Genomic DNA, 25,375 nt, shown 5'->3' on the forward strand with positions numbered 1-25,375 from the left:
CACCAACAAATACTCAGTTGCTGGACAACAGGCACAACATACCTATGCTTACTTACGTTAGCAGGTGAGTAATGTATGTGCAAGTGTTTATTTTAAATGCAATAAAATTAAATATCAGAAAAAGTAATTAGTGGAAATCGTTTTAATTAACCCCTTAAGCCCACTAGCCTCCACTTTTGGGAGCACGCCTCCTACAGCAACATTTAACTTTCAACCATTTGTTATTACAGGCACTAACAGTGGGTCTAAGTTCATACGAGTGAGTAGTTAATATTTATGTTACTATTTATGATTTTTTTTTCAAAAAGTATATTTTATTGCATTTTCAGTTTACTGTACACCTTTCACACATTATTATGTTGTATACTGAAAGTACATTCTGTATAAAATCTTAATGGAACAACAGAACAACAGAACATTTTAACAATTTTGGTTGTGCTTCTGGCGATCCTCTCCAACGTTAGTGCATTTATAGTATTGAAGGCAATATTCACATAGACATGTTTAATAAAACTTTGAGTAAGAAGTCCCCGAATTACACCTTACTTTTGCTTCTCCCATTCCAGTCTAAATGCTGGTCAGAAGACCGATTATTTTCCTACTCTCCCACTTTATAAGTCCTCAGCTTTTTATGTCCATCCTCTTAATATATGTTAGAAAAGGTGTCCATATTTCGTCAAATAAATGTTGCTTGGCCTTTAAGATATAGGTAATCCGTTCCAGCGGCATCACCTGTAACATCTGTTTCATCCAATCCTTCACAGTGGGCCTATGGAGCGATTTCCATGCCATAGCTATACACTTTTTTGCTACCACTAAACTAAGATCCAAAAAGACACGCTGACACTTGCTATAAGCATACTCATTAGGGCAAAGTCCTATTAGAAACAATTTAGCATCCAATGGTACCTCCTTTTTGATAATTTTTTCAGTAGAAATTCTTACATCCTCCCAGAACTTTTTGATTTCTGTACACTCCCAAACACAATGATACAATGTCCCTTTATGAACAGCACATTTAACACATGTATCTGGTATATTGCTATTGTATTTCTTCAGTCTCTCTGGGGTGACATATGTCCGCATTAAATATTTATGCTGAATTAATCTTAACCTTGCATTAATGAACTTGGTATGAGCTCCTCCACAGGCCTTCTCCCAGTCCTCTTTACTCAGTTCTTGCCTGAGGTCGTCTTGCCATGCTGCTCTTCTATCGTTCGCTCCATCTGAATGATGTTCCACGATTATCCGATAACAGTCCGAGACTATTCCTCTTCGTGTGAAGTCCTTTGTCATCATTTCTTCCAACATGGTGATGGAGGGTTTGGAGTCCCCATTTTTTTGCTTAGACTTTAGAAAACTTCTGAGCTGGAGGTATTTAAAAAAATATTTCCTTTCTATTCCATATTTATCCCTTAATTGCTCAAAGGACATCAAATGATCAGAATTTTGCAAATATAAGTCCTTAACTGATTTAATTCCCTGTAAATACCAGCTTTTAAACACGGCATCAGCTCTTCCTGGTGTAAATCGCTGGTTACCCCATATGGGACTGAAACAAGACAATTCTTGTTCTTCTGTAAGATGCTTTTTCACTGAGAACCAAACTTTTATCATATTTTTCACTATCGGATTCTTTATAGGTTTTAATAATTTCTTTTGTGAGTCAGAGTACACATACAAGAAGAATGGCAACTTTAGATCTTGTGATTCTAATTCCGCCCAGTGTGTGGGGTTTGTGGCTGAAAAGCAGTATGTAATAGTCCTTAACTGTGCGGCCCAGTAATACCATTTTAAGTTGGGGCATTTCAGCCCCCCTCTCTCATAGGGTAGATACATTAAGGAGAGTCTAAGTCTTGCCCGTTTGTTCTTCCAGATAAATCTAATGAATTCTTTCTCCAGCCTGGGGAATAGTTCCGTGGGAGGTGGCAGGGGGATGTTCTGGAACAGGTAGAGCAGTTTTGGGAGTACATTCATTTTTAAAATATTTATTCTTCCAATCAATGATAGTGGTAGATGGGCCCATCTCTCCATTTGTTCACTAATTTCCTTTAGCATCGGTGCATAGTTGGCTTCTGCTATCCGTTCTAGCTGAGGCATGATTTGTATTCCTAAGTATTCTATTTTGTCAGTTATTTTAAATTGAGTTATTTCTAACAGGGGATTTCTTCTCTCATCATCATTAAGCATCAGGATTGAGGATTTATTTTTATTAATTTTATATCCCGAGATGTCACCTATTTTTTTAATTACTTCTAATAATACTGGGATCGATTTTTTAAGATTAGTGAGAGCAGTGTGTCATCTGCGTATAGTGCTATTTTGTGTTCACTATTCGCAACTGTAATTCCTTTGATTTGGGGATTTGACCTGATCGCTATGGCCAGAGGCTCAATTGCCATAATAAAAAGCAGCGGCGACAGGGGACAACCCTGTCTACACCCTCTTCCTATTGATATTGGCTTTGAGACATTCCTGTTTGACAAAACCTCAGCCTCCGCATTTTTATATAGTAGTTTGACCCATTTTATGAAATTTTCACCACAACCAAACTTTTCCAAGACTTTGAAAAGAAAAGGCCATTCTACTTGGTCAAATGCCTTTTCTGCATCCAAGGACAATATCGCCGTGTCTGGTTTTTCTGTATTATAATGAATAATATTTAACACCCTCCTTACATTATGTAGCCCTTGTCTTCCTAAGATAAAACCATTTTGGTCCCTATTAATGATATTGGGTAGAATTGTTTGCAGTCGTTTTGCAAGCAGTTTGCACATAATCTTTAGATCTACATTTAGTAGGCTTATAGGTCTCATATTCCCGCATTCGTCAAACGATTTTCCAGGTTTGGGAAGCAATGTTATTAGAGTTCTATTCATGAGTGGTGGTAAGTTATTTTCCTGAAAGGCCTCTTTAAACATTTCCAGAAGTGGTTTACTTAACTTAGATTTAAATTTTTTATATATCTCAATTGTGATGCCATCAGGTCCCGCTCTTTTCCCAGATTTTATACTATCCATGGCAGATTCTAGTTCCGTAATACTGATCTCCATTTCTAATTCCTCTCTTTCTTCTCTCTGTATTTTTGGTATTTGTAATTTATCTAGAAACTCTGTAATATCCTGCATCTTAACTGTTTTAGGGCTATACAACTTCTCGTAATAATCTCTAATTATATTATTTATTTCAGATGGTTCTATTATATTGTTACCTTGCGACCGCAGATTTGTAATTGGTATTTTTGTTTCTAATCTTTTTATTTGCCATGCTAGAACCTTTCCAGGTTTTTCTCCTTGTTCGTAAAAGCTCTGTCATAATCTCTGTAGGCTCGCTGCTGCTCTTAATGTTGACAATTTCTCATATTCCGCCTTTAAAATCAGCAATTCTTTTTCGCTTGTTGGACTGTATCTTTCATTTACTTTTTTTTTGCAGATTCTTTAGTCTATTTTCCATATTTAATTGTGTCTCCCTCTTTTTCTTTTGGTTCGTGCTAGTATAACTTATAATATGCCCCCTTATATAAGCTTTAAATGCTTCCCATCTAATACCGGCTGATGTTTGTGTTGTGTTAATTTCAAAAAATATATCGATCTGGGTCCCTAAATATTTTATAAAATCCTCCTCTAGTAGCCACTTATTCTGGAAATGCCATCTTGTTGGGTCTTTTGAGAGTCTATCCTCTTTGTATATCATGCAACATGGTGCATGATCTGATATGGCTATTACATCATATTCACAGCTTTGAATCTTGTGTTGCAGGGTAGATGATATTAAAATATAGTCAATTCGGGAGTATGTTTTGAAGACTGAAGAGTAGCAGGAATATGTTTTAGTCTGTGGATTTCTTTCTCTCCATATATCAATTAGATTTAGCTCTTTCATATAATATTGTAAGATACTCCTTGTTTTAATATGAGATTGATCTATTCCCGTGGATCTGTCCTGACTAGGATTTAAAGTGCAGTTAAAATCTCCTGCAATTATGAATTGCCCTGTCAATGTGGAAAGATTCATAAATAATTCCTCGAAAAATTCGGGATCATCTGCATTGGGTCCATATAAGTTTACTAACACCAACTCCTCTTCTAGCAGTCTACCTTGAATAATTAGATACCTTCCCCTTTTATCTCTAATAATCTTTTTAGCCTGAATAGGAATTGCATTATGAATTAGTATCATTACCCCACTGGTCCGAGATGAAATTGAGGCCGACCAAACCATGCCCCGCCACCTCCTTTTGATTTTCAAAATGTCTTCATCTGGAAGATGTGTTTCCTGTAAAAAAACAACTTTTGAGTTTTTATCTTTAATCTTATTCATTACCTGTTTTATCTTTATAGGTTGTTGTAAGCCTCTGCAATTCCAGGACATTATATCTATGCTCATTTTATGTAATGCTTGTTTGTTGTTTTGGATTGCCGTTCTTTTGCCTGAAAAGCACAACCAACTGGAACATTTGAACAATCAGAACTTTCATAACACTCTTTTTCTCCCTCGCTCGCTTAGGAGCAACTGTACCCATCTCTGTCTCCCGCTACGCTGGGACCTGTCCTCCGTGAGGAAAAGTCCAACCACTTTCCAAATACAGAACCTAAGTAAAAGGAAACAAACAAAAAAAAATCAGCCTCACCACTATCCACCACATTATTAGCGCTCCATTTGATTCTATTATTTAAGCAGGTTTAGTTCTCTCTTTATATCCCTCCCAGTCAATTAGCTTCTTCCTCTTTTTTTCCCCTTTTTAACTATCACTTAGCTCTGGGTGATTCCTCCTGGATTATTTTTAGTAGTTGTTTCGCTTCAGCGGGGCTCTTGAAGGCATGGACCTGACCCTTGTAAGTAACCAACATCTTTGCGGGGTAAACTATTCCATGTCTGACTCCCAGCCTGCGCAGCTCCTGGCGTATTGGGTCGAATTGTTTCCTCTTCTGATGGACTCCTGTCGCCAGATCTTGATAGAACCACACCTGCTGGTTTTTGTACCGGATTTCTTTCTTGTTCCGTGCTGCCGTGATGACTGCCACTTTACTTTTGTAGCTAAGGAACCTCATGATGAGAGTTCTGGGCCGTGTCTCCGCGTCCCCCTTTGGACCGATGCGGTGCGCCCTCTCCAGTGCTACGCTGCAGCTCTGTGTTTCCAAACCCAGCACCTCCGGGATCCACTTTTCCAGGAAAACACAAGGGTCCGGTCCCTCTGCCCCCTCCGGAAGGTTAATCAGTCTGAGATTATTCAGCCTGGTCCTAGTTTCCAGGTCGAGGATTTTATCTTCCAGTGCTGCTTTGTGTTCTTTTAGATCCATAACGTCGGCCTGCAGGCTTTGCAGCTCGTCCTCTACTCCTGATATACGCTGCTCGGCCCGGGTCACTCGTTCAACACAGTCATTTGTTTCTTTCCGTACCTTTTCAATTGCCTCCATGACATTATCCAGTCTCGCTGAGAATTCAGATTTTAATGAGTTAATCGCTGCTAGAATCTCGTTTGCTTTCTCTTCGTTCATTACCACCGCTGCTGCGTCACTCGTAGCCATTTCCTTAACTTTCGGTGTGTCGCTGCTGATCCGGAGGTCCGTCAGTTTAGGCTGTTTGGTTGCTGACTTAACCGCTGGGTCTGTCTTACGTGTTGTTGGCATCATAAAGAACTTCAACCTCTGTTATTCTTGTCTGAGTGGAGCTGTTGTCAGTGCTTTAAAGAAGAATTGGTGGCGGAGCCGTGGTGCGCCCGTCCTCTCACATGGCAGCCATAACCGGAAGTCCTATTTATGATTTTTTATTGCTTCTGTACAGTGAAAAGCTGCTGATGTGTAATTTTTAGGCATATTTACATGTGTATATATGCATTTCATATATTCTGTTAACAGGAATAATTGCTGGCCCTTTGACACAAAATGTATTGATTTAGAAATTAGTAAAATATTTTGCATTAAGTATACAATTCACAAGACTAGTAAACTGATATTGACCATACACTAATCTGTTCAGACAAATGAAACACCCAGCAACAGCTTTTATTGGCCTTACAAAAACCTTCGGAAAAAAAAGTCCACACAATGAGATGAGTCCAGAGCTTTTCTGAATTTCTCCGAGTATATGAGCAGTTCCATGGCATAGGACATCAGCTGCCTCTCACTAATGAGACAAAGATAAATAGCAATGAGTAAAAATGACATTTACACCTAGAGGCTGTCATAAACAATGTGAAAACAATACATATAGGCATTAGCACTGTTCTTGTGTTTGTAGAATACCTCCGGGCTACCACATTGCCGTCGTGAGTTTGCTGCTTTTTAGATGAGGAGTCATAAACGGTCAAATAAATAGCCTATTGTTACGTTTATTTTGGCCAAAAGGCTTGCATGTAGCCCATTAAAAATTATATTAAAAAAAATTTGCGTCCATGACGTCTTCCCCCACTGCCAATAATGCTTAATTTTATATAAAAGTGTTTCAGAAAAAAATTACGAATGCGCTATCTATCAAACTACGTCTTAAACGTTCAAATTTCTAGTACAAAATCTTTGCAAGTTGTAAAAATATAAATCTGTCTTTACCTGAACCGTCATTTCCATCTCTTGCAACACGCATGCGAGTTCTCATCTTCGTACGTGCACGCGTGTAGGGCTGCAGCTATCGAATATTTTTGTAATCGAGTACTCTATCGAATCTTTTTTTCGATTAATCGAGTACTCTAATAAATTACTCTTTTGTGTTTGTAAACCATTATATCATATATTGATGAGCCAAGATGGTGCCGAGTATGGCTGCCTCGTCGCAAGCTCCACCAAGTTCCAACATTACACGCTCCATACTGTACATTAATGCCACTGTTTTGCACATACCAACCTCTGTACATTTTATATATCTTATCTTATTGTTTACTTTATTCATTTGTATACTTAGATTAGCCATTTTTATATTTTAATTGTTTTTACATTACTGTATTTTTGCACAACTCTGTTGCTGTGAAGCTCGCACACAAGAATTTCACTCGCATGTACTATACCAGTGTACCTGCACATGTGACGTGACAATAAAAGTGATTTGATTTGATATCAAATAGCATGTTATAATTATGAAAGACCTCTTAAAATGAGCAAGCAATTGCCAGTTATTCTTCAAGTTTTATTCAAAATTAGTTTGCATAACTTCAGCACTTCAACTTTACTTCACAGTAAACAAATGCCTGTGCAAAAAAGTATACAACCTGAGCCGATTCTCTCCTCGTGCGAGAATCTGCTAGCCTGCAAGCCAGACAATAACTAGGAGGATAACTGTTGAAGTAGCGCTGCGAGCGGCTGCGGCCCAAACAGAACCAGAACCGCTCACGGCGCAAACAGCTCGCCGGCTGTTTCCCTATTAACACACGTCCGTTTTAATTTCTACACTTTTTTTTCTCACACTAACAAGGATTGTCGAGAAAGCATGTTTGCTGTGGTTTTGTCAAATTATACTGATCACAAAACATTTATTTACTTTCTTTCGTTTTCCTCCGCCACTCATAAATACCCGTGTCCTCCTGCAGAAACCCCGAGGGACAACGGACATCAACAACACAATAAAAAGTTCGACGTGTTGTGTAAAAACTGCTATTTTTAGCACATTTTAAGTCCGACGTGTTGCTACCAGATGTACGGTGTGAGCTGAAACTGAGTGCTACAAACGAAAAAGTCGCACAGTGCCTGCAGAATATATAGCAATACAGGCTAAAAAGCATTATCTTGTAGAGGCTCCGAGTTCCCTTGCAGAAGTGACATTTACATGTGCTGCAGCATGGAGGATGTGGTGTTGTAGTAGGCTAAATCCATGTTGTTACAGTATTTACACTGGACTACGTTTTCCACCTTACGACATGAAAAATGGTCCCACACCTTTGACATTTTCTGTCTTTTTCTCACTCCACCGGGGTACAAGTTGTCCGCCATGGCTTAAGAAAAAGTTAAGTTATATTCGCTACTCGCGTGTGCATTCAGTCCAGTGGGCATGTGCGTCACTTATTTCGGTCCGGGTGAAACATGACCCCGTGCGTTTGCAAAGCCATGAATTAATTAAATATGAATTAAACGAATCCTCGAGGCAGAGAATTTGACTCGAGGATTTTTTGTACTCGAATTATTCGAGGTACTCGAGGAATCGTTTCAGCTCTACACGCGTGTTTTGTACATAGGGCACGGGGGCGTGTTTGGCCGGGGCTGCGTCTGCAGCTAGACCTTACTCTTTTTATTGATCATTCCACGAGGTCAAAGTACAGCTTCCTCTACAGTTGCATTTCAAAATAAAAGCACATATATACACATTCTTATTTACATAGATGCATAACATAACAGAGCATATTATTCTGATGCTTAACACCCCCACTTGCTCTGTGATTGTTTGCACTTCTTGTTTAACTTTTACATTCCAAATAACAGTTTGTTGAACCTGTTCAGCTTACATACAGTTGTAGGTTTGGTCATTACATCTGCGAGCATATGTTCTGTTGGCAAATATATTAAATCCATAAGTCCTTCTTTCAATGTTGATCTTATGAAATGATATTTTATGTCAACATGTTTACATCTTTGTCTATTCACAGGCTTTTTAGCTAAAGCTATTGCACTCTGGTTGTCCTTATTCATAACTGTCCATGTGCTCAAGAAGTTGCATCAAATATAAACATCCCTGAACAGTGGCTGCTAGAGACATGTCCTCTGCTTCACACTTAGACAAAGCAATTGTAGACCGCTTCTTGGTTTTCCAGGATATGGGTGGTCCCTTCTCTGATAGGCTGATGCAATAGCCTGTCATACTCTTACGATCTTTGACATCTGAAGCCCAATCTGCGTCACTGTAAGCACGTAGTCCTAGCTTTTCACCTACACATTTCTGGTAGCATAGTTTCTTATCATGTGTGCCTTTGAGGTATCTCAATACATGCTTGACTGTGGTCCAGTGTTGTTCTGTAGGGCATGAGAAATATTGTGAAACTTTACTTACTATAAAGCTTAAATCTGGTCTTGTACATGTAGACAGGTAAATAAGACTTCCCACGGCTTCTCTATACAGTTTGACATCACTCAGTCTTTCTGCATTTTCATCATGTTCCAACTTCTGTTCACATGGTGTGGTCCTAGGTTTGCAATCCTGCATGTTAAATCTTTCCAATATCTTCTGTGGATCTGGTTTGTGACTAGGGTTGTCACGATACTAAAATTTCAAACTCGATTCGATACTTGAAAAAATACTCGATACTCGATTTCGATACTTTTTAAAAACACCCATTTATCGAACAAGTTTATTCAAAAAATAACATTCCTCAATTTATATTACAAAAATTAAATGTTAAGAATTAAGTGTGTAAAGTGCTTAAACCTTTCAAGTATCAGCATTTTTTAAAACGTGCATACAAAAACTGGTGAAAGTTAACACTTAAAATCATGAATTGTCTCACTATATATACACTATTTGCAGAGTGATGTTTTGCTGCTTAAACTCTGTTTAAGGTGCATTTTTGTCATAAGATGTAATGCCATATGTTTTGTTCTGTACTTTTGAACAACTCTGTTGGTCAATAAAGGGAGAAAACGAATTTCTCCACAGTAGGACTGTCAGCTCCGCAAGGGACAAACACGCACGGACTGACGGAAGCGTTTTGCTCTCATACTTCTCCGTCTCCTGGAGAGTGTTGCAAAGCAATTGCCCGGCAGGACAACAGAGGGCGTAGCGCTGTTCTGTGGTATCCTGTCATGCATCGGTCCAAGATCGTGTGTTTATATTGTGTTTTTTGTGTATATAAGAGACTTTTAACAGGGACATATTTGTCTCTCATTCTCCCACCCCTTCATGCGCTTCCCACCTCTAAACCCACGTTTCCTGTCATTTCTGTCCACAAATAAAATGCTTGCTGCGCATCGTTTCACTCCTCCAGTCACGGGGGAATGAAACGTTCATGTTTTTAGAGTTTTTTCGCGAGGTATTCTTCAAGCTTCTCCGTGTCTGCGCTAGTTATCCTCGGCTCTCTTTGCAATGGCGGTGCTGTAAACAACAGCGGCATCCTGACCAATCACAAGCTTGCGTAATCCGTCTCGTTCGACGGATGTTTAAAAAAGTGGGCTCGACTCCGTACGTACTTGCGTGCCCTACGCAAGGACGGATAATGGCGTTGCGTGTCTCCGCACTGATGCAGACGGAGAAGCATAAATCAGGCTTAAGGTACATCTACCGGTAATCTTAATAAAAACAGACTGGCGCACGGCAGTGACGTCATTAAAAGCGCCGGTTAGATTAGCCGCAGCTAGTCTGTTTACGCCTAGAAATCCCAGACCAGGCCCGCTCCAAACGAACAGGGGAATCACGTTAATGATTCCTAACAAAACCTTTCGACATGAAGATGTTTTGGTGCAGATAATGTCTTCTTTTGAGGCGGCACCATGGGTGCCCGTCCGCACCCGTTATATGGATATACGCTGACGGCGATTCGGCGATGGATCTACGGTAAATACCCCGGGGAATCCAAGAAGCACCAAAGTTGTCAGTGTGAGTAAACAAACGTACTGCATGCTAGAAATTAAGTCCGGGTTGCAATAAACGGGAGTTTCCTTTAAGCACATAAGCGTGAATATACAACTACGTGTCGGACTTGGTATGCTAATGAAGTTGGGCTGTGAAGCGGCTCCCAAATTCGCTGTTTATGTTTTTGTTTATTTATTTGGCAGACAAAACTTGGATCGGAGACAACTCGCGTGGGAAATTGCAATGTAGCCATGTGGCGTCTTCTTCTTCTGTTTGTCTGGGAGGCGGAGGCTGCTTTACGGCATCTGGCTGTCGTGCGTGTCGGTGTACTTGAAGAAGGCTGTGTATAATAGTCCATAATATCGATACCACAGGGATGGAATATCTCATTTAGATACCACTTTTAGTATCGATTTATATCTGGGTATCGATTTTTTTGACAACACTATTTGTGACATTGTAACAGTCCTCTCGTTCTGCTCAAAATCGATACCAAGAAAATGTTTCAACTTTCCCTAGATCTTTCATCTTGAACCTGGCTGTTAAAACCAACTTTATGTCTTCTAGTGCCCTTTCATCAGAAGCTGCAATGATTATATCATCAACCCACACTAGGATTATTATCTTGTCTTCTTTCCTTTGCCTGGTATACACACAATGATCAGCAGGGTTTTGTACAAAGTCATTTTCACACAAATATTCATGTAAAACAGTGTTCCAGTTTCTAGCTGCCTGTTTGAGTCCATATATAGCTTTGTTTAGTTTACACACTAGTTTCTCATTCCTTTGTGCCAGTATTTCATAACCGTCTGGTTGTTCTAGGTATATTTCATGATCTATCGGGGCATGAAGGTAGGCGGTTTTAACGTCCATTTGATGTAGCAACAGATTTTCATGCACTGCTTTCTGCATTAGGATTCCAACACTGTTTAAATGTGCCGTAGGTGAGAAGGTTTCCTCATAATCGTCTCCCTTTTTCTGACTGAACCCTTTAGCCACATATCTAGCTTTATGTTTATCTGTTCCATCTACATTCCTTTTAATGGTAAACACCCATCTTCCCCCACTGTCTTCTGCCTTCTGGCAAAGTTGTCAGAGTGAAAGTGTCATTGTCTTTCAGTGAGGCTAGTTCTTCCTCCATGGCTCCTTTCCATGCCTCTGAGTCAGGTGATTTTATTGCTTCTTCATAAGTTAAGGGTACATTAGTAAAAAGTCTGTAGCAATAATCCAAGTTAGTTAAAACTTGATCATCATCCTCTGTTACATAACCTTTTGTTGCATAATCTTTCAAGTAACTCGGTCTCTTTCTCTCTGGTGGGATAACGCAATGTTTGTTCTGGTTCATCTAGAGGTTTTGTATGACTCGTTCTTTCTCCTGGGTCTTCCTCTTTCTGCCCGGGTGTTTGGTCTTTAACCTCCCTTCTTGTCCTAACTAGGAACTCTGGTTCATCATCTGACACTATCTCTGTTTGTGTCTCTTCTTCAGGTTCTCTTGTTAAAAACTTAACTAATCGGTGTTTCAGAATCTTACCACTCTCTGGGAAATAAACCAAATATGCTGGACTAGTTTTTTCATGACCCACAAAAATCCCTTTTTCACTTCTGGAGTCAAGTTTCCCTTTGTTCTGTTTGTACACAAAACAGGGTACACCAAATGTATGCATTTTTGACAAGTTTGGTCTTCTACCGCTTAACATTTCATATGGTGTTGCTCTCAAACGTCTGTTGTAACATCTGTTTCTCGTAATGGCAGCCGTTTGAACAGCATAAACCCATAAGGACTTCAGTAGGTTACTCTCTAAAAGCATACATCTTGCCATATCAAAAAGCGTTCGCCAGCTTCGTTCAGCTGCACCGTTCTGGTGTGGGGAGTAACCCCAAAATTCCTCCGCTCCGCCCCCGCCTTCCGCAGCCGCTCGCTTCCGAACTCAATTTTTACTGGTACCCGCTCTACAACGGCTCCGCTCCAGTGCAGTGACCTGAGGTGCGCAAACAGACATGCGCGGGATTTTCGAGATCTTGCGATACAGTCCGAGCAATAAACGCGGAAATTAGATCCAAACACCCGTTGTGTGGGAGAAGCATCGAAATGAACTGTTTAATCTGCCCATCATTTGTGTTGAGAGATCAGCAGTGTTTGGATCAACAAAGGGCGACTACTTTGATAGTGGAAACTGTATTTATGGCTTATTTTTGTGCATTTAAAGTTCAGCCGCCATTGATAGTTGTTAAAAGTTGTTAAACCTGTGCATATGAAACAAAAAACGCTTTTTGTTTATCGATTTATTGTGAAATAACGGAAGTTGTGCTTGCTCCCTTTCCTGTTGGGCGGTTGTGATTTCTTTCCATCGACTGCGGAGGTGCTCCGGCGTCCGGCAAAAATAGATTCTATTTTTGCCGGATGGCGGAACGGCGGGCGGCACACTGCGCTGCATGGCTGCAGTAGTGGAACAGCTCTGATTGACTACAACGGGACCGATTTTGCTGCGGAGTTCGTGCCGAAGCGGAGCGGAGGTAGTGGAATTTTGGGGTAAGGGGCTGAAGTTTCATGTCTTATCCTATTCTCCCTGAGTAGTTTCTGGTACTCTCCACATGTAAACTCTGTTCCATTATCTGAACGTATGCACTTTATGATACCATATGGTGCGGTGTCAGCAATGAATTTCTCTGTTGCTTGCACTGTATCACTTTTGTGTTTGAGAAAATACACAAATATTGCACCGGAAAAGTCGTCAGTGAATGAAACAGCGTACCTAAATCCCTCTTTTGTTTCTGGACTTATTGGTCCTGCCAGATCTGTATGCACGAGTTCCAAAACAGTCGTAGCTTTAGCATCTAGCTCTCTATTTCTTGTCTGACAAAATTTACCTTTTATACAGACTTCACAGTCCCTTTCTGTTCCAACAGTTTTATCCTTGATGTCCATCCCATCTACTACTCCCTGCAGTTTCTTAATGTCATCAAAATTGCAGTGTCCCATTATCTCATGCCATGTTTTCAGGTCATAAAAAGCATTACATTGGTCTGTTTGTTTTCTACTCACAGTTCGTAGATAGAATAGTCTGTTGTACTCCTTGATGGGGAATCTTGTTCCATCAGAATGTCTCTGTACATTGTTACCTCGCTTGAAGATGACCGTTGCTCCATTGGTAGTAGCTGCCTTCACAGAGAAAATGTCTTGTGGATATGAAGGGATGTATAGTGCTCTCTTTAGCACCACCTTGTGTTGGACCCCTATGCTGTCGATCAAGGTTACCACAGCCTCTCCTCTCCGTTCAGCTATACTCCTCTGCTTCGGGTTCCGTCTGCCAGCTCGATGTAATGTGACCTCGGCTTGAAGTTCTCGTTGAACCTCCTGAACCTCTCTGGATTCGTGATGATGTGAGACGTTGCTCCATTGTCCACCATCAGATTCCTGGTTCTGGTTTCTTCCATCTCGCCATCAGCGTCTTGTAGTCGGAATGCGTATTCCTTTCCCTCGTAGTCATCAGCAGCTTTCCGTGCTTCATCATCTCTGTGTTTCTTTCTGCACACTTCAGTCTGATGCGTGGTGGTCTTGCAATAATTACACCACTTTGCGGTCACATACATTAGCTTTGTGCCCCTTTTTACCGCATTTAAAACAAATAAAGTCTTTACTCTCAGCGCTCCGCTCGTTCACGCTTGGTTGAACATATTTCAGCTTCGGGTGCTTGACCCTCTGATTCATCCGTGCTGCCATCACATTGTCCTCTGTGGCAGTGGCCACACTCAGTTTTTCAGTTTCTTCGTAACTTCTCAGTTTACTTTTAAATTCTGAGAAAGTCATGTCATCATCACTTTGTGTCACATGGATTCTAAAAGGCGTAAATGATTCTGGTAGACCTTTTAAAACCATTGCTATTAGCAGTCCATCGCTCAAAGTTTCACTGGCGGTTCTCAGCGCTGTAATGGCGGCCTCTCCGTTACACTCTCGCCACTCTTCTGCTGTAATGCAGTCAGTTCGGTTTATAAGCTTATTATGCAGGGTTTTCCCTTCCCGGCATAGTGTTCTCTCAAGATAATTAGAGCTTTCCGCCCGTCGTCAGCTGCGTCTCTCATTACCAATGAAATGGTCTTATCATCCAGAAATTGTATAAGTTCGGCATATGCCTCTGCGTTCTTTGAATCATATTCCTCCTCATCATCGTCGTCTTTCGGCTTTAATATAATGTCTTTCAAACCTTGTAGCCGGAGGTGTCCGAGAAACTTTGTTTTCCATAGTTCATATTTATCCTCGTCTCCGTCAAATACCAGTCTTGACCAGCGGGTACTGGCTTCTGCTGTCTTCCGACTCATGGTGTCTGACACACGTCATAGCTCTCGCTCGACTCACCGGACTTGCTGTTGGTCGGTTCTGTGCTCCTCACACACTTAGCAGGATGCTTTTCCAGCTGTCCTGATTAGCTTGGTGCTCAGCATTCCTGGTTCACAATTCATTCTGGTCTGGTTCTTGGTCTCTGCTCTGGGCTCTGCTCTGGGCCTATAACCTGTTAGCAGAGTTTGATCTACCCAGCGGTTGGTCCAAGACTCCCAAACGAATCTCCAGGATTAAAAAGGAGGAAATAAATCCATAAACAGAGCGTCTGTTTCAACGGGCCTTCACTGATGGTAGCACACACTGATTGTGCTCTACAAACACCAATGCTCCCTTTTTATTGGTCATTCCACGAGGTCAAAGTACAACTTCCTCTACAGTTGCTTTTCAAAATAAAAGCATATATATACACATTCTTATGTACTTATTTACATAGATGCATAACACAACAGAGCATATTATTCTGATGCTTAACAAAAAGAATAAACACAATTTAAACGTGATTTTTTTTTGGAAAATTGTGGGCAACATAAAACAGATCGAGTACAATATCCTCCCCAACGTTCATAAAGAGCTGATGTGGTATTTCAAAATAATATATCAAAGTTGGCGCAAACATTTTTTTTGACTATTCAATCATTAATTTCTCAAAAACTGTCTGATTCTGCCACATCATTCAACATCACTCCTAAAGTACACATCGACTACTACATCCTCCCCGACTTTCATAAAGATCTGATGTGGCATTTCAAAATAAAGTGCAATCAAATTTGTCAATAATGACAATTTTCACCAAATTCAATGGTTTCTTTCTCAAAAACCATCTGATTGCGCAACATCATTCCAGTACACATTGAGCACTACATCATCCCCGACTTTCATAAAGATCTGATGTGGCATTTCAAAATAAATTGCAATCAAAGTTGTCAGTAATGACAATTTTCACCATATTCTATGATTTCTTTCTCAAAAACTGTCTGATTGTGCAACATCATTCCACATCACTCCTAAAGTACACATCGAGTACTACATCCTCCCCAACTTGAATATGGTGAAATTTGTCATTGTACTTGTTTTTGAAATGCCACATCAGATCTTTATGAACTCTGGTGAGGATGTGTACTTTAAGACGGAGGTGGAATGATGTTGCACAATCAAGACTGTTTTTGAGAAAGACACCATTGAATATGGTGAAAATTGTCATGATTGACAACTTTGATTGCACTTTATTTTGAAATACCACATCAGATCTTTATGACAGTCAGATACGATGTAGTACTCGATGTGTACTTTAGGAATGATGTGGAATGATGTTGCGCAATTAGACAGTTTTTGAGAAAGAAACCATTGATTATGGTGAAAATTGTCACTATTGACAACTTTGATTGCACTTTATTTTGAAATGTCACATCAGATCTTTATGAAAGTCGGGGAGGATGTAGTACTCGATGTGTACTTTAGGAGTGATGTGGAATGATGTTGCGCAATCAAGACAGTTTTTGAGAAAGAAACCAATGAATATGGTGAATATATCATAATTCACAAATTTGATTCTACTTTATTTTGAAGTGCCACATCAGATCTTTTTGAGCTATGGTGAGGTTGTAGTACTCGATGTATACTTTAAGACTGTTGTGGAATGATGTTGCGCAATCAGACAGTTTTTGAGAGACACCATTGAATATGGTGAACATTTTCATTACCGGCAACTTTGATTGCACTTTATTAGGGCTGCAACAACTAATCGATAAATTCGATGAAAATCGATTACTAAAAGCCTTGGCAACGAATTGCGTCATCGATTCGTTGTGTCGCACAACTCTTCCAAAAGCGCCCCCCCCTTCCCGCCCGCCGTTGCGCGCAGACCGGAGCAAGTCAGATCAGCGCGAGGGAGAGCCGCAAATCAGCGCGAGGGAGAGCCGCAGATCAGCGTGAGGGAGAGCCGGTACCGGCAGATCAGCGCGAGGGAGAGCCGCAGATCAGCGTGAGGGAGAGCCGGTACCGGCAGATCAGCGCGAGGGAGAGCCGCAGATCAGCTTGAGGGAGAGCCGGTACCGGCAGATCAGCGCGAGGCAGAGCCGGCAGACTTGCGCTGCTGCGAACCGGTTCCGCATTGTTGCGCAGCGATCCAGGCAGCTGCTTCCAGCGCACGGTCCATTCTCAAAGTGGCGCAACCAAAAAACTATAATTAGCACACGATCGTTCATGTCCGCACATGTTCTCTATTTTCTGTCTTATTTGTGCCTGAAGCTTGCTACTGCGGAGCTCATCACCTGTGCTGTGGTGATGTCACCTCACGCAGCATAGAAAACGCGCTCTGCGCTTTTCGGTCAGGAGATCCCTTTGATCTGCTCAAAAGTAACTGATGAGGTGAAAAGGTAAGAATCCAGGCAACAGATTTTCTGGAGAATTAAGAGGAGATGCAGGAAGATGAGAGACAGACAGGACAGGAAAATAGTTAAATAAAAACAAGAAAACAAAACAAAGTGTTGAAAAGTAAAATGTAGGTAGATTTATCTCCACTACACGTTTTTACCAGTAAAAAACAATAAGTTCTACACATGTAATATTTATACATCTGATACAATTCAGATCACCTTCAAAACTCAGTCACACACCCAGGGCCGTTTCAAGACATTTTGGGGGCCAAGGCAAAATGCCCCCCCCCCCCCCCCCCCCCCATATGGGCTCCCCAGAAGCCTCTGTGTAATTCATGCCCTCTCCAGTAGTGTTAGTTATATGGTGTTTATAAAAGCCCCTGAGACATTACTGACATGTTCTAATATTATCAGATGGAAAACTAAATTATCAGACATGCTGTCTCATCTGCTGCATTTCTAAACTTGCAAAAAGTAACAAAACTATTTGAAAGCCACTATTTGTGGATTCTCTGAAAGTTTCCATGGAGTGTGGGACAACTTATTTTTTCATTGATCCTATCGTCTAATCTCACAGCTGAAACAAGCATCCTTAATCATCTGTCCACAGGAAGCTTACCGATGCTGTAGTAAAACAAAAGGTATAATAATTTATTATTAATAAAACCTTGTCGCAGCACTAAAACAGAAAAATGAGATTTTGCATTAAATATGCTAAATATTTACAGATTAATTGTTTTAGAGCCCTTTTATTGGCAGAATCTGATATTAATTTAGTTCTTACAAAAAATGGGTCCCAACATGGTTTGTGTGGCGTTGCCATAGTGTGACGTCATAGGCACAGATCCCCTGTCCTCTTGTTTGGAAATGGAAATATGGTCACCCTACATTAAACAAACTGTCCACCCGGGCTTTTGCGCTGCACAGAGACGCTTCGCTGCCTACGACTGAATGTCAGTTGAGAGTCAGTCTCATGCAGACTGACCAATGAAGAGAGGGCCTCAAGTTAAGACCCTCTCCTCATTGGTCAGTCCACACGAGGTGGGTCAAAGGTTACTCTGGGCGGGTTACGTGTTGTCAGGCATTCAAGTATTGAGTATATTTACTGCATATTACAGTAATATATTCTGTATGTGACCACATTATGGTGATCCTTGGGTCGTGATGATGGAGCCCTTGAATATTGTTGCCCAGGGTACAACAAAGTGTTAATCTGGCCCTGGTTCTGCCGTCACATTCCCGCAGAAACTGGTTGATCACACCGGGGCCAGACTACTAGCATGTGGTTTTACAACCACAATGTCCTCATAAGCAAAAACGCTTTTAAAAGGGGGGGAGGAGTCCTAACTGTTGCTGCAGGCGTGTTGTGTGAGAGTGCAGTTATATACTGGTTAATATATTTTTGGGTTCAGTTGCTTTCATGTGGCCTAATGTGAGTCTATTTGGGATCATTGGAATGATCAGCAGCATTTCTTGATGTGACTTTATGGCAGTTGCCCAGGGCATCATCGCAAGGAGGATGGCATTCATTTACTTTTGTTTTATTTGGTATTTTTTCAGTCATTTTTGGAAATAGTGATCAATTTTGATTAATTCACAGCCTATGTTTAATTACATTTAAAATAAATGTCAACAGATGAGATCAAACAAAACAGATGAGAATTGCCCTTAAGCTGTTTAACTTGGACCAAGCATTTTAGGTCACAGATAGATGTAGCTTAGGGTCTCTGTCTATACACCTTATAAGACAATTTAGGTGATGGCATGTTGTTTTTCTGCTATTGAACTGTTTTCTAATAATGTTGTGTTAAATAAAGTGAAGGAAGGAGAGAAAAAACGTTTCCCTAGCAGTTTTTAAAAATTTCCCCATGTAATCCGATTAATCGATTAATCGTGTCGAGACCCCATCCGATTAATCGATTATCCAAATAATCGTTTGTTGCAGCCCTACACTTTATTTTGAAATGCCACATCAGATCTTTATGAAAGTCGGGGAGTATGTAGTACTCGATGTGTACCTTAGGAGTGATGTGGAATGGTGTTGCGCAATCAGACAGTTTTTGAGAAAGAAACCATTGAATGTGGTGAAAATTGTCATAATTGACTAATTTGATTGCACTTTATATTGTAATGCCACATCAGATCTTTATGAAAGTCAGGGAGGATGTAGTACTCAATGTGTACTTTAGGAGTGATGTGGAATGATGTTGCAGAATCAGACAGTTTTTGAGAAAACAACCATTGAATAGTCAAAATTGTTTTTGAGCCAACTTTGATACAACATTTTTTTTAAATGCCACATCAGATCTTTATGAACGTTGGGGAGGATATAGTACTCGATCTGTTTAATGTTGCCCACAATTTTACAAAAAAATTACGTTTAATTTGTGTTTGTTCTTTTAATTTAAAGTATTTTTAAATAAATATAATAATTAAAAATGCAGTTTTATCTTGCACACAAATTTACACTAAAAATGTTTAAATCGTGTTTATTCTTTTAATTCAAAATATTTTTAAAATAGATAAAATCATTGACAAAGCAGTTTTATCTTGCACACAAGGTTACAGAAAATTTTGTTTTAATCGTTTTCATTCATTTTCCTAAGTGTTTTTTAATAGATAGAATCATTAAAAGTGCAGTTTTATCTTAGACAAAATTGAACACATACAGAAAAAGTGTTCATTAGCACGTTCAGACACACATCCTAGAAGTGCGCTTTTTTTTTTTGAAAGACACTCGAATGAGGACACCGTAATTTCTCTTGTAGTTGCGCCCGTAAAAGTCGAAGTAGGGCTGGCTTGACAGCAGTTTTGGCCTTAACGGACCTCCATCCTGCCACCAACAGAACAAATGCTTTGGGGAGTTTAGTGAAGAACTTAGCGCTATAATAATCACTCTGTTTTAAACATAGCAGCTTCAGTTTATGTAGCAAAGACACTGAAAAACCTCAAATGTGAACAAGTAATAAATCTTGTAGCATTTATCTCACTGCTGGGCTTACTTTATTGTTATCTGTTGGCTCTCAAGCATTCAGGTCATGTTACTAAAGCAGAGTACAAAGACTAAACGTGTGTGGAAGATAAATGAAATGTAGTAAAAGTGGCCTGATCTGCCCAGCTGTGTGCAGCAGGTCTGTTCCTGTTCTAGGCTCATGGAAACCAGAGAACAATAGGTCTAAATCATAATCAGCTTTGACTAAAGTTCAGCTGAATGATCCATGACACTGAGGTGAGACAGCACTTAGATCTGCTGTTTCCTGTCATCGGAGTTTTCTGTAGCATCATCAGATTCTTGAGAACTCTCATTTCTAATAATAATTGATACTTTATTGATCCGCTTGGGGAAATCCGTGCATCTGACCCATCTATGAGGAGCAGTGAAATGACAGTAGTGCAGCGCTCAGGGAGAAGTCTTCAGGGTTCTGCCCAAGGGCACTTCAGCGCAAGACCTTCTGGAGCCTGGAATCAAACCACTCAACCTCTGATCAGTGGACATCCACTCTCCTCATTCAGTCTCGGTTAAAAGGATTTAAACACATTTTCAGACTTAATGGAGGCAAATATATTTCCTATTAAATGTTATATGACTCATTATTCTGCCTGTGGAAATGAGTTCCAGAGATCTTTCTGTTTGTTTTGAGTGAAACTCTCCATCTGACTCTTTAGTCCTGATTCTTTACTGGTGAATCCCAGTCAGTCTAACTGGTTCCTCTCAGACTGACTGAAGAGGAAGATGGACGTTTCTGTGGAGGAAGAGGAGAACAGAGCAGAACCTCCAGGACCCAGCTGTATGTCTATGAAGAGTGACAGGTCCAAGGATAGACCTCCAGACCTCAGTGGACCTGGACCTTCAGACACAAAGTAAGAAAAGTGTTGATGAAGCTGATTGAACTTGTTTAGGTTTCTCCTCTCTGATGTCCATCATCTAGAGAGGCTTTCATCTGACCTCAGTTACAAACATGAAACTTCTGATTCTCTGCAGCAGTTTGTGTGTTCAGAGCTTCTGAAATGGTTTCAGCAGAGATTTTCTCATGGATTGATGTGATCTGAGTTACAACATGTTTGTGTTTCAGAGGTCAGAACCACAGATGGAGAGCAGAACCTCCAGAACCCAGCTGTCTGTCTATGAAGAGTGACGGGTCCATGAGAAAACCTCCAGACCTCAGTGAATCTGGACCTTCAGACACAAAGTAAGAAAAGTGTTGATGAAGCTGATTGAACTTGTTTAGGTTTCTCCTCTCTGATGTCCATCATCTAGAGAGGCTTTCATCTGACCTCAGTTACAAACATGAAACTTCTGATTCTCTGCAGCAGTTTGTGTGTTCAGAGCTTCTGAAATGGTTTCAGCAGAGATTTTCTCATGGATTGATGTGATCTGAGTTACAACATGTTTGTGTTTCAGAGGTCAGAACCACAGATGGAGAGCAGAACCTCCAGGACCCAGCTGTCTGTCTATGAAGAGTGACGGGTCCATGAGAAAACCTCCAGACCTCAGTGAATCTGGACCTTCAGGCACAAAGTAAGAAAAGTGTTTCTAACTGATTAATTTGACTCCTCAGACAGAAAAACAGGATTTCTGCTGATTTCTGGTAGAACTGATGAATTAGTGGAGTTCTAAAGTGTTTAATGCCAGGATCACACTCTGTGATTTTTGGCCGTCTTTGCTAAATCCCTCATCCTGAGCAGAATCGTGACAAAAACGGTCAACATCAGGGTGATCTGCATATATATGCACCATGCTGTGAACGTACGGTTTGACCAGCTGTAATCTCATTTCATTACTATCTCTACTGAGAGTCGCACATGCGCAGTAGCTTCTCTGCTGAGCGTCAACTAACTAACAGACATGGCGGCATCCAACACAGTAGCTACGCGTACCAAAACATCTAAAGTTTGGGAGCATTCTAGCCTGAATTTGGCGAATAGAAACAGTACCTGCATTATTTGCAAAGCAGCCCTTGCCTATCACGGCAGCACCTCGCTGATGCATGAACACTGAAAGAGAAAGCACGTCGGACAGTTGAATGAAACAGAGTCTGACTCACCTTGGTGATATTTAAATAACACGAAAGCCAATATGTTTTGTTTTGGATGTATGCCTGACAAAAGTATTTTAATTTTATTTATGCATTTATGTCTATACTTCTTCTGCTCCTGGCACTCACAGAGCACAGTCGCTTCTGCTTTGCTCCTTTATCTTTTTTTCTCAAGGCTCTTTTTGTCCCGTCTGCCTACAGAGCGCTTCTCTGCATTTCCTCTGGAAATCACTATTTTTCAGAAATGGATTTAATTAATTGGTCATTCAACGCGATTGATAAGATTTTTTCTATGATGAGAACGGAGGAGGGTGCTCCCACTTGCCCTCATGGGACACACGCAGCGGGATATATGCTCGATTCCAGGAAGGAGTGGAAGGACATCTGTCTCTCTCAGTTGTCCATTGAGGACGTCGAAGATATGTGGATATTTGGCCTGATGATCACTGGATTTCTTGTGATTGGAGTGGGAGGATATCTGGTTTTCCGATAAATTGGGGAGACGGGAGCGATTGAAGGGCGACCCGCACCCATGGGCGGCACCGTCCGGGCGGAGACCTCACAGACTGGGACGTTACTCGAGGTGAATCGCGAGCTGGACAATGTCTTGGCTGCGTTACCGGTGTTAGTGCGCAAAATGGATGTCATCTCGGAGAGGGTCACCGGACGGTGTGGAGATGTTTAATAACCCTAATTGGCTTCACTGAAGGACTGGAATGACCAGTTACAGACTGTAGGCAGAGGGAAAATTATCTCTGCCTGACCCAAACACTGTCTCGTTATCCTAATCTGACGCCAGTGCAGCCTTGAAGCTGCAAATAATCATCCCCCACGAAGGAAGGAATGCAGACAGATGCTGTGGAACCTGTCCTACCCCCCCCCCGCCTTCAGATTCTGGACTTCCCAGCGAGGCCATCAACCTGCAGGAATGTGCTCTATGCTCCTCCAAAGATCTCTCTCCCTCCTGTGGACACAGCTGGCTGAGCGCCGCACATGGCTGCTGGCCCTGGAAAAACAGGATCCCCCGCCCCCTAACGGAGTCTCATGTTGTGAATGTTGAAGTTCGTGCTTATATGTTTGAGGTGTTGTTTTGCATAGTACAGCTACGCCCTGTCGGGAGTAACTCTGGTATGCCTTTTTTCCCTCCCCCAACCTATCCTCATGTAATTCCTTTTCATCTATTAAGGTAGCGCGACTCATGGTGCGAATGACCGCAGTCACCAATTCTTGTCATGTGTCTTGCCCATGTATGTCTGATCTCTGAATTGTGTGTATTGAAACTCAATTTCGTTTCTCTGTATGTCTTGCACATGTGGTAGAAATGACAGTAAATGACTTTGATACTGACTGAGCACTGTGCCTAATTGATGTAAGACAGGGCATTTTTATTTACTTTTAGTATTAATTGGCCTATCAGCAGCAAAGTTCAATAAAGTATACATTTTCCATTGAAGTACCCATCTTTCTTGTGTTTATTATCATTTTTCACATAATTAAAGCAATCTCATGCTAAATTTAAGAAAAATTTAATAATTATTCGATTAGTCGACTAATCGTTTCTATAGTCGGTGACTAGTCGACTATTAAAATAGTCATTAGTTGCAGCCCTAGTCAATTTCTGATTCGCCAGAAATGATAACGTGGATTATTAAAACTAGAATGACTTCCCGAGTTATACAGTTTCAAGCGGAACTCCGAAGTGGCCAATTCGGAACCATCCTCCTTGAGACACCTTTCTCTTTTGACACACAGTCAAACCTGCCGGCACACTGCCACCTGACACAGCCATACGGCTCCTTAAGAGCACATCTGTTTTAGACGCAACAAAAATGGTTCTGATACACATCTACTTTACATCACCTACAACTCACATTACATCACCGCATATACACTCCATCACATAGCTTGTCATGTATTATAATTAGTTTAGAAAAGAATAAAATTCCTTTTAACTTTATACTTCACTCTGCCTGAATTAATACGAAGTGTGTTTATGGTCCCTGAACAAGCAAAGAATCCTAAACTCTTCTGATTAAACATTCAGAGATCAATCAGGTTGATATTTCATATTTATACGGAATAATCACATCTTATTGGTCATAATTAATTTGCAGTCGTCACGCTATAAAGTGTGACCGCTACACCGGCTCTGCGACAGCTTTTTGAGCCGTCTCACTGGTGGATGTAACAGTTGTGGTTATTGAAAAGCCAGTGCTGTGTGTGTGGTGTGTTTGTTTAAAATGCAGGTTGATTAAAACTGGAACAGATTTTCTTTTTCAACTCAAAACTGTTTCTATGTTGTTGAAAGTGAAAATGGGAGTTTATTAATGAACTCAGAGTACTTTTTAATAATCCAGATTTCTGTGCAAAGTGATTCAACACATTCTCACACCCGAAGCGGCTAAAACTGACACGGGGTGACCAAGCGTTTGTTTCAGATGCGTTGGGGCTCCCAAAACGTCTGGAGGCGATGCGCTGGGCCAGAGCGTCGCTTTTCGACGCCCGCGGTAAAACGGAGATTTCACTGAATTGTGACCTTTACCCTCTTGCAATTTTGCCTTCCCCTCACCCAGGCGCGCAGATAGGGTGGGGGACGGGGGGATCTGTCCCCCCAGATTCAGATCCACCCCGATCCGTCCCCCGCACTAAGGCCAGAAAGAAAACAAAATCGGAGGTTAAGCACTTGAAGCTTCTTTTTCCAATTACATTGAATGCAGCATGACGTAAACAAACACCAACTCCAGAGTGGTTGCTGCTAGGATGCAGGATGAAGTGAAAAAGGCAAGCAACAATTACTGCGTATTTAAACAAGACCAACAGTGTAAGTAGGCGTGTCAGGGATTTTTAATGTATTAATGTATTACTCTTTTAATGTTCCTTTTTAAGTAATCAAATGTTAGTCAGGACTAGGGGTTGCATGACTTAATTTTTTTTAAAGTCGACAGTCAAGTAATGAAAATCGAGTCGACTTCGACTAGTCGTTGATGACGTCATACACCTGAAGCGGCGGGGGGGTGGGGTCGGTAGGTTCACTGGAGTTTTTGACAATTAAAATTGCGCCCAAATCGAAAGAAAGAATTTTCTAAGTTAACACATCTCTTTTAACAACGGTACTTTCTGCATCCTACTTCAGTCCTCTC

General features: G+C 40.9%; 1 protein-coding gene across 6 annotated transcripts in view; it reads left to right on the forward strand.

The window, feature by feature from the left end:
- LOC129160753 (NLR family CARD domain-containing protein 3) overlaps positions 1-25,375 on the forward strand; it is a 272,871-nt gene that overhangs the window by 1,149 nt on the left and 246,347 nt on the right. For all 6 annotated transcript variants that reach the window (XM_070548078.1, XM_070548080.1, XM_070548081.1 and 3 more), the window contains exons 2-4: positions 20,866-21,060; positions 21,273-21,389; positions 21,602-21,718. In XM_070548078.1, coding sequence (XP_070404179.1) covers positions 20,933-21,060; positions 21,273-21,389; positions 21,602-21,718 — 362 coding nt within the window. In that variant the 5' untranslated portion in view covers positions 20,866-20,932. The remainder of the gene's footprint in view (positions 1-20,865; positions 21,061-21,272; positions 21,390-21,601; positions 21,719-25,375) is intronic.

This window comes from Nothobranchius furzeri, chromosome 2 (genome assembly GCF_043380555.1).
Source record: "Nothobranchius furzeri strain GRZ-AD chromosome 2, NfurGRZ-RIMD1, whole genome shotgun sequence".
Lineage (NCBI taxonomy): Eukaryota > Metazoa > Chordata > Actinopteri > Cyprinodontiformes > Nothobranchiidae > Nothobranchius > Nothobranchius furzeri.